Source organism: Peromyscus maniculatus, chromosome 1, assembly GCF_049852395.1.
Source record: "Peromyscus maniculatus bairdii isolate BWxNUB_F1_BW_parent chromosome 1, HU_Pman_BW_mat_3.1, whole genome shotgun sequence".
NCBI lineage: Eukaryota > Metazoa > Chordata > Mammalia > Rodentia > Cricetidae > Peromyscus > Peromyscus maniculatus.
The window spans coordinates 85,623,749-85,636,030 of NC_134852.1; the positions used below are offsets into that span (position 1 = coordinate 85,623,749).

General features: G+C 47.9%; 1 protein-coding gene across 2 annotated transcripts in view; it reads right to left on the minus strand.

The window, feature by feature from the left end:
* Slco3a1 (solute carrier organic anion transporter family member 3A1) overlaps positions 1 to 12,282 on the minus strand; it is a 291,115-nt gene that overhangs the window by 32,694 nt on the left and 246,139 nt on the right. For both annotated transcript variants that reach the window (XM_006990953.4, XM_006990952.4), the window contains exons 6-7: positions 10,441 to 10,639; positions 8,427 to 8,565 (exon numbers count right to left, since the gene is read on the minus strand). In XM_006990953.4, coding sequence (XP_006991015.2) covers positions 8,427 to 8,565; positions 10,441 to 10,639 — 338 coding nt within the window. The remainder of the gene's footprint in view (positions 1 to 8,426; positions 8,566 to 10,440; positions 10,640 to 12,282) is intronic.

The window sequence follows — 12,282 nt, forward strand, 5'->3', positions numbered from 1 at the left end:
CTTCAGGGGGTCCTGTTTATGCAACCAGCCCTGCTTACGCAGTTAGTGCTTGTATTCACTGCGCCATCTCCCCAAGCCATGAAGCCATGAAGCATCCCTCTTGATCAAATTGTATTAACGTCTCCTGACACACACACACACACACACACACACACACACACACACACACACAAAGACTATAAACTCTGTAAGAATCCTAAGTTACCATAAAGGGATTTCAGACAAGGGACACTCAACCGTGTGCCTGCACCTATGATGGGCGTGGTCTACTGGCAGGCTGAGAGGTGAGTGAAGAGAGGACACAGGAGTGGGGAAGAATTCTCACAGTTTGTCTTTTTACATGATGGCTTTACAACTTACAAATGTATTATCTATCTTAAAAATTAAAAACTCCATACCACTAATATATATATATATATGAAATCAATGAATGTGCAGTCGCCCATGGCTCCAAGTTGCATCCTGAGCCCACATACCGCCACTGATTTCAAATGTTTCTATCACATGCAAGAAGGCAGGGACAAATAATCACAATAACAATGAAAGCTGGAGACCATAAATGCAAAACATTCATTCCCTGGGTCTTGGATGTGTTTTTTTTTTTTTTTTTTTTTTTTTAACTGATGAAGGAAAAGGCAAGCGCACTATTTTGACAGCTCATCCTAGAGGAACAAGACACTCATCAGCATGCTTTACAAATCTTGGCAAATGAAGTTACTTCTGTTTTCTTCCTCCCATCGCTCAGTACTGATGGGTCAGTTCTTATGAATGGGACATGAGAAATGGATTCCCAGGGTGACAAATTACTTCTGTAAGGGTGTGATGTGGGAGGGATGATGTCATCAGTGGTAAAGCCTTGCAGTCAACTTGGGAGGTACAAGGCTAGCCTCCTTACTCTGAAAGCATTAAGATATACCAGGAAGACATGACGGTTCCCTAATTTGTGGTCCAGGAAGGATTTTCCAGCCTGGGTGTCAACACAAGCCAGGCTTTCTCCTGATTCTGCCTGGGAGACCTTCATTTTTTTTAATATTAATGTATTAATTATTACTATTTTAAGTAATAATGAGGTGGTGCAGTGTCAACTATAAAAAAGCAGTAGTAAGCAGCAGGGGTGCGTGAAGAGCTTCAGTGAATGGGGAGGAATCTAGGCACAGGAAGATGCTGTCATTCTCAGAGAAATGTCCTTGTCTACTCAGGGCCACGTCCCCAGTCCTTTGCCTCTTCGTTATTAGGATGCCAGGAACAAAATCTAAGCGGCATGTCCAGGCACAGACCTCATTCCTCATTATGAAGAACCCTAGTGACCTCCCACCAGCTCCTGGTAGAAATATCTGAAAATACTTCCGGAAGAAAGATATGTGCCCCCACCCCACCCCCTCTTCTTTGCAAGATCACCGACTGAAAGAGGATGGTTCAGAGGAAAGATGCCAAGGAGAAGGCTTGCACGTCATCTGCCTGCACCCTTGCATGTAGTACCAGGGGTGGGGCCTGTCTCAACCGCTGACTTACCTCCTGCTGGAGGGCAGCCAGGAGGCTGCTCTTTGGGGAGCAGGAAGGTCCCCTCTGGATCTGCCACCACATGTGGGACACAGAGGACAGCACTGAAAGGGGAGGCTGTGACTGTAGGTTCAAGGGAACCCCAGACCCCGTGTCTCTCCCCACTGTGTTCTGACTCCAGACGTCAAATCCTGCCATACTGGTTCAAATGTCTAAACACATTTATTATTACCATTTACAAATATTATTATTATGTAGTACCCAACCCTTGTGCAAGTTAGGCAAGCACCTTCTTACTGATCCACACCCCCAGTGTATCCCTAGGACACTTATGCAGGGATGTCCTTCAAGGCTCGCCCACCAGGCAAATGCCTGCTCACCCTCAGGACAAAGGCTTGCCCTGGGATAAATGCCCCACTTTTTCCTTCTGGCCAGTCTTCCACAGAGCTAATTTCTACCCTAAGGTACATATCATCACAAGGCCACCAAGTGGTCTACCTAACCACTTCCTTATATTTAAATAAATATATTTCTATTTAAACTCCTTTTAACATGGGAGTTTAAAAAGGAAGCTTTTTCTTATTAGAAAAGCAATATGTGATTGTTTGGGACAATTCCAAAATATGCAGAAAATCTGAAAGAAAGGAACAAAAACTGTTTCTTAACACCCCAGTAGAGGTAGTCTTCTATGGATAGAGGCAACTGTTTACATATTCATCCAGTCTTTTCTTTGTGTTATACGTGCACATGTATGTGCATGTCGAGGTCAACACTGACTGACTTCCTCAATCACTCTCAACTTTATTTATGGTTTTGAGACAGTGTCTCTCCCCAGTTTGGCTCCTCGGGGATCCTCCTATCTCTGCCCTCTCTTGCCTAGCACTGGAATGGTCAGCACACACTGGCATGTTCTGCTGTGCACATGGGTTCTGGGATATGGAACTCAGGTTCTCATGCTTGAAGGACAAAGACATAGCTGACTCATCTACCTCCCTAGTGCCCCAGTCTTTTATATTTACAATTATTTCTTTTGTGAGATCTGTTGGAGCCCACTAGGTTTCCTAGTGGCTGTACCCAGCAGGACTGCGTAAGAGGTTGACTGGACCATGGGCTTGGGTACCAGGTGATTGTAACTAGCAAGGGGGAGGTCTTTTGCTCCACCTCTTGGCATTGTTATAAATAGACCTTTGGACTAAAGTTCTAGGCCGGTGGAGAAGGTTCCAGTCCCACCCGAGTCCATCCTGTTTCTCTCTCCTCTATTTCTAACTAAGTCCCTTATCCCTCATTCCTCAAGAGTTCGTGGGGTAAATAAGTGTGGGGCCTGGTCTCCCACAGGGATTATAACACAATTACATTATCCCCCCCTTTCCTACCTCTAAACTCTCCCATAAGCCTCTCTTTTCTCTCTTTCAAATTTATGGCCTCTTTTCTCATTAATTGTTGCTACTTACATATATGTTTACAATTAACTTTTATTTGTTTATATATATTTATTAAAATTTTAATATTTTGGTATTCCCCCCAACTCCTCCCAGAAGCTCCCCAACTGCCTACCCACCCAACTTTATGTTCTTTTTCTCTATCTTTCAAACAAAACCCCTGACAAAAATAAAAATGTGAGACCCAGAACAAACAACCAAAAAAAAAAAAGCAATAAGACAAAAAAAATGCCATATATATTTTTCCCATTTTTCTTTTTCTTTACTGGAAGATTTTTCTTTCATGGTCTATTGTTTTCTGATGTGTTCTTTTCACTTAAGTCAACTGTAATGCTGGACTGAGCATTGCTTTTTGTTACTTTCTTGTACAAGCTTCTAGAAAACACCATAGTGCATTTTACGGCCAACACTGGCCCTGGACCTGATTCATCTCTGCACCTGTGACGTCTTGCACGGGCCTGAGATGCAGCAGGTGTCACAGCTGGTAAAACTCCAGCAGGGCTTTATTGGAGTGTTCCCAAGGTCCTTAGGACCTGCCATTACTAGGATGAGCACAGACTGTTAAATCAGTGTTGGGGATCTGGACCATGCTATAGGAGAGGCTTTGACAAACTCAAGTCTTTGGATCAGACAGGGAAATAGACTCGGAAGAAAAGGTGGCTGAGGCATGAGGGTGGCTGTTGGTGAGGACTGTGGTACACAGAGAAGAATGAAGGACAAACCAGGCCTTAGCTCCAGCTCCCCGCTGCCCTCCATGACTGCAGAACGCTCATCGGCTCTCTTCCAGCTTTCTCATAGAGGCGCGAATCTAGATTCACCTATAAAACCTCCAAGCTCAACACTCAATCGAATCTTGCCTAGTCCACCAGAAATGGGTCCTTAGAGTGTGCAAGCCTAATTAGCATGCAACAGCTGCATGGGCTGCACATGCTGACGGGGGCACTTCCGACACTAACAGGCATGTGAAGAAGAGAGCGCAGTAACTGGAGATCTCAGCACGTGCCTCACCTCTTCTAGGGCTATAGTGTCCCAGGGACACTGGGCCATGTCTGAGGACATCCACGGTGGCCAGATAAAGTTGAAGGCTGATGGATAAAGCTCAAGAAAAAGGCTAAATAAACATCCTTGATGTGGTATACAGGATAGCTTCTAGGGACAAAGAATTGTCTACCTCAAAATATCAGCAAGGCCAAGGTGAAGAACTGTTTATTACAACAGTGGATTCCAACCCTGGCCACCTACTAAGAACACTTGAGGCTTAAAAATCACATGCCAAAAATAAGGAAGGAGGAATGTCTGGGTAGGGCTCAGACTCCATGTTGTAAAAGTCCCCAGGGATTCTAAGAAGGTGGAATCACCAGTTCCCAGCACGCCCCATGATGGAATCCTTCTCCTTGCTCAGAACCCATTGAGTGCTTTGTTCAAACAGCGCTCAGTAAATATTTTGTGAACTGGATGGGGGTAGATCAGCCATCTGTCATTTACACCCTACAAACTGCTGTGCCTGGCTTGTATTGACTTTTAACCTATTGGTGGCTAATAAAAGCTGTTTTTCCCTCAAGTCAATTATTCAGGCCATCAGACGGGTATAACTTCTGGCATATAAACATGCTTTCTGCCTGAATAATTACTTCTGAAAGTGAAAGGTATGCAAACAATCTGTGCAATATACTCCCACCAAAGGAGGCTGATAAAATTAACTCGTCTTTTTGTCATCCATCCTCACCACAGGCAATGACAAGATTTAGAAACGGAACAGCAAATGCAGGCTAGAAACTTCCACTGTTTTCACTTGAGAAATGAAAGAAAAAATGAAAAACAAACAAACAAACAAACAAAAAACCCAACTTAGACTGTCAAGAAAGTAAAGATAGGAACAGCTGATGCTGACTGGGTTTCATTAGCATCTCAATGATCTGATTGGTTGACTTGTTTGCATCTAATGCAGTTCTGGGGTAGACTTTTCAAGGGTCCTGATTGTATGGATGTGTGTGTGTGTGTGTGTGTGTGTGTGTGTGTGTGTGTGTGTGTGTGTGTGTGTGTTAAGACCTGAATAAGGATAAGGGTGCACCTTGAAATTAGAACCATCCTGTCTACCTGCTTGTCAGCTGCTGCCCAAGACTATTACACATTGGAGTCACCTGTTGGAGGTTGCATGGGAGCACCCGGGGACATTTGGGAAGTCTGGGCCTTTATCCAGAGCTCTACCTGGAACTGTGAGGAGGAGAGATCTACAACAAAGCCCCATCCCTGAAACCAGGTGAGGGACTGAGATGCTGACGTAAACGAGCCATTGGAACAGTTGAGCTTTAAATCATGCTAGGTGGGAATAGGTGTGGTGGAAGGTGGAAGGGCACACACATTGTCTTGATACCGGGCTGAGGTAGGAGACAGCACTTTACGAGCAGGGAAAGTACAAAGAGAGGCTGAGCCCTGGGGGGGGGGGGAGGCAAGACGGACCCACATCCACAGGGGACACTATTCTATACAGCATGTGCAAAGGCCCAGGGGCAAAGGAGAGCAGCGTTTCACTGAACAAGGGGTTGGTTAGGAGACAGGAGGAGAAGGGAGGCTGAGGCTGGAGAGGCAGCCAGGGCAGACATGAAGGCTAAATGTATTGAGTGTGGGCAGTGGGCATGAAGACACTGTTTCCTGTAGAAAAAGCAGGTCGGCATCCCAAAAATGAGTGGCAGAGTACAGAGAAAGATGCTGGGTTTGGCTCAGAGGGTCCCAGAATTCCGCCACATTCTACCCTTTGATCCTGGGGAGCTAACACAGGTTTGCATGGAAGAGTCATACATAGTCACACATATAGGCAGAGATACAGACAGGACAGAAGGGCCCAGGAAACCTACAGGGAAGGGCTGAGTCCACACGGAGACAGCCTGCTCTCTAGAGACAGGGAACGGAGCCATGGGAAATGGGGGGGGGAGGGGGCTTCACATAGGGAAGAGTCCTACTGAGAACCCTGAGACCAGAAGGAAAGAAAGCTAAAAGAAGAAAAGGGGGAAGGGAGCGTGGACTCCCACACCAGGAACATAAGCTTTTGTTTGGCGTTCCTTCAAAACACTGCCCAGAGATTCGAGATTCGAAAGACTCAAATTGCCATTTGCTCATTCTTTGGATGTCATCCCGAGAATCCTCTTGACTAGAGGCCACATTGTCATGAGCCACGAGTGAAGCAGGGGAGACCCCTTACCTGGCCTGACCCAGGCTCTCAGCCTGCAGCTCCTGCAAGCTCTACAGAGGGTTGTCTTTAAGGCTTAGCTACTACAAAGGCCCCATTCAGGATGAACAGGACTCTGTCTCCAAAGCCAGGGCCACTTAGAGGCCTGCCTCAGTGGTCAAGGGTGGAACCCCATGACCACCCTAGAAGGCAAGGTGAGGCTCCAAGTCACAGATGGAGAGCAGGTGTCTGGGGAGTGAGAGTCATGTCCCGAACTCCCCCTTAGCCTGCTGTCCTGGCATGACACCCCTCAGCTATTCAGCTACCTCAGCTACAAGTGAACACACGGCTTCAACAGGCTGTTACTCAATAAACCTCTTAACCATGCAAGATCAGAGGAAGCGCAGATCCTTCAGGTTTGGGTCAGTGTGCCCTGGAATAAAAGGCCTGTTGGGCCTCAGAACAAGGCTACACAGAGTCATAGGGGTCTATCACAGGACAATAGCTGAGGCTGTTAACAGAACTTTCTGGATATTAAAATGTCTTATGAGAAATAATAGCTTGTGCTTTTATTTGAACCACTCTTCGGGTCCCAACCCCCTTTTAATATTTACTTCCACTCACATAAAGAAATTGCTTTATCATCTAGTTTATAAAACTGGGTCTTCCCAGCCCCCAATCTGCAGTGATTTATTTTCTTTATAGAAAATGTTAATAACTGGCCAGGAATCTAAATCCTAAAAGCATGCAAAAATGAAATCTTTGAAAATGAAAACAAATGATTCATTTTTTTTTCCTTTCAGGGAACTCCTGCTCTTTAAGATGCAGGAGGCAGGGCAGGGAGGAAAGAAATGACTTGAATTAGTTCCCTGAAAGCAGCCCCCTGGCAAGTATCTTTCCCTTCCCATCTGCGCAGCGTCTGAGAAATTATGAATTACTTGTCAGGCAATAGTGTCCCTAGTTCAAGAAACCCAAAGATCAGAGACAGACACTTCTAGAAGACTACTACAGCAAAAGAGACAAATAGACCCAGGAAGGAACAGGAGTCTGGAGACTCAAAGGCAAGAACTCCAAAGGGAGAAATAAGGGATTGTTTCAGAGTAGCAGGCATTCAAATAGGGTATTGAGGGATGAGTAGGAGTTGTTCAGTTGGAGATAGAGAGAAGGCTGAACAGCCATGTAGAGCAGTGGTTCTCAACCTTCTTAATGTTGTGACCCTTTAACACAGTTCCTCATGTTACGGTGGCCCCCAACTATAAAATTATCCTGGTTGCTACTTCATAATTGCAATCTGGGGACTGTTATGAATTGTAATGTCAATTTCTGTGTTTTCCAATGGTCTTAGGTGACCCCTATGAAAGGGTCTTTTGACTCCCAGGGGAGCATCACAACCCACAGATCGAGAACCACTGATCTAGAGGGAAAGGAGACCGCTGGAGATGAGAGTTGAAGATGCACGTGAAGTGAACCGGGCTCAGCGCTCTACAGGGCAGTGCACAGAAGGGTCATCTGAAGTGTCACAGACGTCCTCTGGCTGTAGTGTGGAAGACATCCGAAGGCGGCTGCCCTGGAAGGCTGGATCGGGGACTGCTGCATGGGTCCAGACAGGAGGAGGGGACAGCCTGCATTGGGACAGTGGCAGTATGGTACAGACAAGGAAGAGGTGGGGGCGGCACCTGGGAGGCGGGGACAACAGGACCGCACAGCAGGGCACTTGGTACCAGGTGCCCACACAGAGAATGCGGATGATGGCCGGCGGGCGGACAAAGGAAAACTTCCCTGTTAAGGAGGAGGAAAATCAAAAGCATGGTGGGAAGAGAGAAGAGGTAGGAGACGTTTAGCTGGGAAGAAAGAGGCAAAGGGAACGGAGCAGGCATGGAGGAGGCAGGGCTCCTTTGAGTCTCGGGGTTTTCCCGTTTCTACTTACTTCTGTGGTGGGCAGCTCACCACCGCACACAGCTCAAGTCCCTGCCACCTTTTGTGAGTACCTCGTGCCACAGCCCCTTTTTTCCCAGCTGCATATCCACAGTTCCCTTTGAGTTTGACTTTCAGTTGCTCCGGGAAGTGTCTTAGGAGCCCTTTTGATTGAGCACAGGCCCGAGGAACTGACTTGCCCCGTTAGCCTCCTGGTGGAGGATTCTTTCTTAGACCAGGGCAAAGAAAGAGCCGCAGCAAAGTGAAAAGAGACAAACCTGGCCCCTGGCCTGTGAGCAGCTGTGGCGGCTGGGATCCTACCCTTCTCCCCGTCCCCCACACTCCCCCCCCCCGCCCCTCACACTCCCCCCCCGCCCCCCCCCCCCGAGGCCGGAGGTTTCAATTACCGTACTATTGCAGCCAGCGAAGCAGGCTGACAGGTAGGTGATGCCATCGGCCCCACACACCGGGGTGAAGGAATCGGTCTGGCATTCACAGTTCTTGTTGCACAGAGAGTAGGGGTCAAGGGCGGGGCCGCGTGCTGAGCTGGAAAAGAAGAGTTCAGGGGACTCCGTTAGAAGCTGGGATGGACCGGCACGGTTGATCGCATTCTGCCATGATGGGCGCGGCCGTGTCCTCGCTCAGGGTGGTCTGCCCATCCTTTCTCTCTTCAGTCTTCCTATCTTAGCCCTGGCTGACCTGGCCGTGTCTGTCCAGGACCACTGCTGAGAGCCCACACTGCTGTACCCCTTTCGGTCTTCCATCAAAGTGAGGGGGAAGATTTATTTATTTATTTTTATTTATTTATTTATTTATTTTTTTTGTAATTTCTAACCATGGGTCCTTTGAGCTGATGGCACCTGGGGCTTAGTGTTAGCCACTCCAGGACATTTTTCTAGATGGCTGCAGTCCGCCCTACCCCACAACTCCTCCTGCAGCTGGACCCCACCCCCAACCCCGCCTGTTTTTCTCTCTCTGGCATGTAGGATGCCCAGCGTGGTTTCAATAGCCACCGTCTAGTTCATTAACCCATGATATATCCTGAATGCTAAGGCGCTTTATACTTATAGCCTATGCATTGCAATGATGCAGTTACCAAGAGCACACAAACTGGGGAGACACAGGGGGACCCCAGAAGGAAGTGACTTCAGCACCCCCACTTCCTGCTCTGCTTGAGGCTCAGAGGACCTCCCGATAACACAGGTGACATGGGTCCCCCTGGCTGTTTCTATCATGCTCTGTTGAAGGAACTCTACATGTCATTTTGTTTGTTCCCAGTACAACCCCACAAGCTTTGTCAAAAGGGAAATCGAGGCTGGACCAGCTGAACCATTTGCCTCAAAGTATGTAGCGCCTGAGTGTCGAGAATGAGTTAGAGCTGGGCAGGGTGACCGCGGGCCTTGAACTGTTTATCTGTTTTTCATTTTTACAGCTGGATGTCATTGCTCCGTGACCCTGCGCATGGGATTCTAATCGCCGCGGTTTACTGCTCACGAGCTGAGCACAGTGAGGGCCGCTGTTGAGAGCCAAACGCCAACCAGAGCGGACTCTGGGTGCAAGAGGAACTGGGGGCTGCCTGAAGTGCACCCAGGTCTGTGAGAAGCTGCCTCTTGCTTTTCCTGTCACTCTCAAGGGGTGGCAGATGGGCCCCAGTTCTACCCAGTCTGCAGACTTCATTGCAGCCCAGGGGCCTGCCTGGAGGAGGAGCCTGACTGTGTAACCTGCAGGGTAGCCACAGTGCAGCATGTCTGGGCTAGACTCCACAGCTCAAGGTGGTCTCAGAGTCCTGCCAGGAAAGGAGATGCTGGACCAAGAGACAATACATCCCCATGTATACATCCCATAATTTATTTGAAGAGCAATTGCTATGGGGACTCTGGTCCACAGTCCTGGGATAATAACCAGGGCATAAGAAAAGAGACACCATAGCAACTGGCTGGTCCCTGCTCCCCCCCCTCCCTTTCTTCCCCCACCACGCTCACCAAGGGCCAGACTTAGTAATGACTATGTGAGCTGGATGGCAGCTTCTGGCTCATGCAGGAATTATTGAAATTGGTTCTGTCCTTTATTTTAAGCTGAATTTTGAAATAAGGTTTGTTTTTATTTTCTATCTTCACATTATTCCTGGGGTCAAATGTCAGAAAGAGCAAGTGGACTGGAGAATGAGTGACTGTCCTGCTCTTGAGACTGTCTTGCCACGGTGGAGAAAAGGTCAGTTCTCAGAGGACAGGCTGAGTCTTCCAACTGCATGGAAGAAGCTGAGGTCTCCTGGGCTTCTCCACTCAGGATCACTAGTGACCAAGCCAGCTCTATTAGCCTCTGGTAGAAAGTCTTGATGTCCCTGAGCAGGGCTGAGCCAGCTCTATGAACCACAGTGAAGGTGTCCCCAGGCAGGGTCAAGCTAAGAGTTTAGGTACTTACTTGTTTCCATAGGGAACAGTGACCCCAGCCACAGGTCCCGTGTCACAGCCCAGGAAGAGGAAGGAGACGTAGCAGGCTGTGGACACTAGGTTGACCAGCATGGCCATCCGAATGGCCCCCAGAGCAGACAGGCTCAGCTTCTTCACCAAGAGGCCACCAAGGAAGATGCCCAGGCAGGCACAGGGAATTGCCGTCATCCCTGAAGAAGCAGAGCAGAGGGGTGTGAATAGCATAAGGGGCTGGTGGAAGTCAAGGGCCCTGTGACTTCATGTGACTCCAACGCCTTCATGAAGGGCCTGATTTCTGTCCTCAGACAACTCCCAGAAAACAAGGGGAGATAGAGTTGGAAAAAAGTCAGTCATTGCGAGCCAATGTGCATACAGCTGGAACACCATACCTGGTGCCATCCAAGAGGATGTAACCCACAAGTTAATGTGGGTCCAACCAAGAGTTGAATCCAGAAAGCTGGGGACCCAGGTGTGAAATCCAGGAGATTAAATACTGGGGAGCAATGAGATGGTCTCTGCATTAGTATTTCTTTTTCTTTTTTTCTTTTTGGTGTTTGGTGTTATTCTGTAGAGCAGGCTAGCTTCAAACACTTGGCAATCCTTTTACCTTATCTACTCAAGTGTTGGGATTAAAGGCATATCCTACCTAGTTCCATTTCTCTGTGAATTGTGTGTGTGAATATGTTTGTATGCATGTGCATATATGTGCCTGTGTTATGTGGAAGCCAGAGGATAACCTTGGGTGTCATTTCTCAGGCACCTGTTTTTGAGATGCCATATCTCTCTTTTTGGCTTTTTTTTTTCTTTCTGTATTTGGGTTCTGAGCGTGTAGCACAGATCCTTAAGCACCTTACCACATGAGCATCTCTGTGCATTTTTGCAGTGACCTGGAACAGGGACTTGAGATCATCTGAGAGTTTGGGACTGGGGAAATGGTTCGGTAGATAAAGGGACTGTTAAGGAAACACGATGACTTGTGTTAGGATCCCCCGAAGCCACACAAACGCCAAGCATGCCTGGTGGCCTGTAATCTCGGCACACATGAGGCAGAGATGGGATCCTGGGGACAAGCCATTTAGCTAGACTAGTGGAAACTGGCCAAGCTCCAAGCTCAGCAAGAGACCCTGCCTCAAAAGATGAAGTGGGGAGTGACTGAAGACATCCACATCAACTTCATGTCCACAACCACATTCCCATACACTTCAGTTGCAGACAGATACACACTTATTCATGTGAATACACATGGATCCAACACACACACACACACACACACACACACACACACACACACACACACACACCTGCAGACCTATACAGACTTACACATGAGAACACATACACATGAAACACACACACACACACACACACACACACACACACACTGAGGATTTTCTCTTCCTCTTCTAAGGAAGCACGGACAGTTCACGGGCTCCAAGGCTGTTTAAGCCCAAAGGCTGCAGGGCTCACCCGTCAGTGGAAAACACCACTTAGCCAGTTCTGCCACGCCTCAGGAAGTAGTGTCAATCAAATCACTGCATTCTGCAGCACTTGGTGAATAATTGGTGAGTACACACTCCCTCTCTCTTATACACAGAGCGATCTCCAAGGCAGCAGCCCCCAAACCTGTTCCCCAGGATTCCCAGAGACCCAGGGCACTGTCGGAGAACCAAAGGACCCTGCTGTCCCAATCTCCTCTTTGCTGTGGCTCTCTTCTGATTTATTTCATCTACAACTTGGCTTTAAATTACTGAGTGTCATTCATCTACTGTGTCGATTATGCATGGCAAATTTTCAAGTCTAGGCTGCCTCCTCCCTGCCAATCAACCGACCCCCA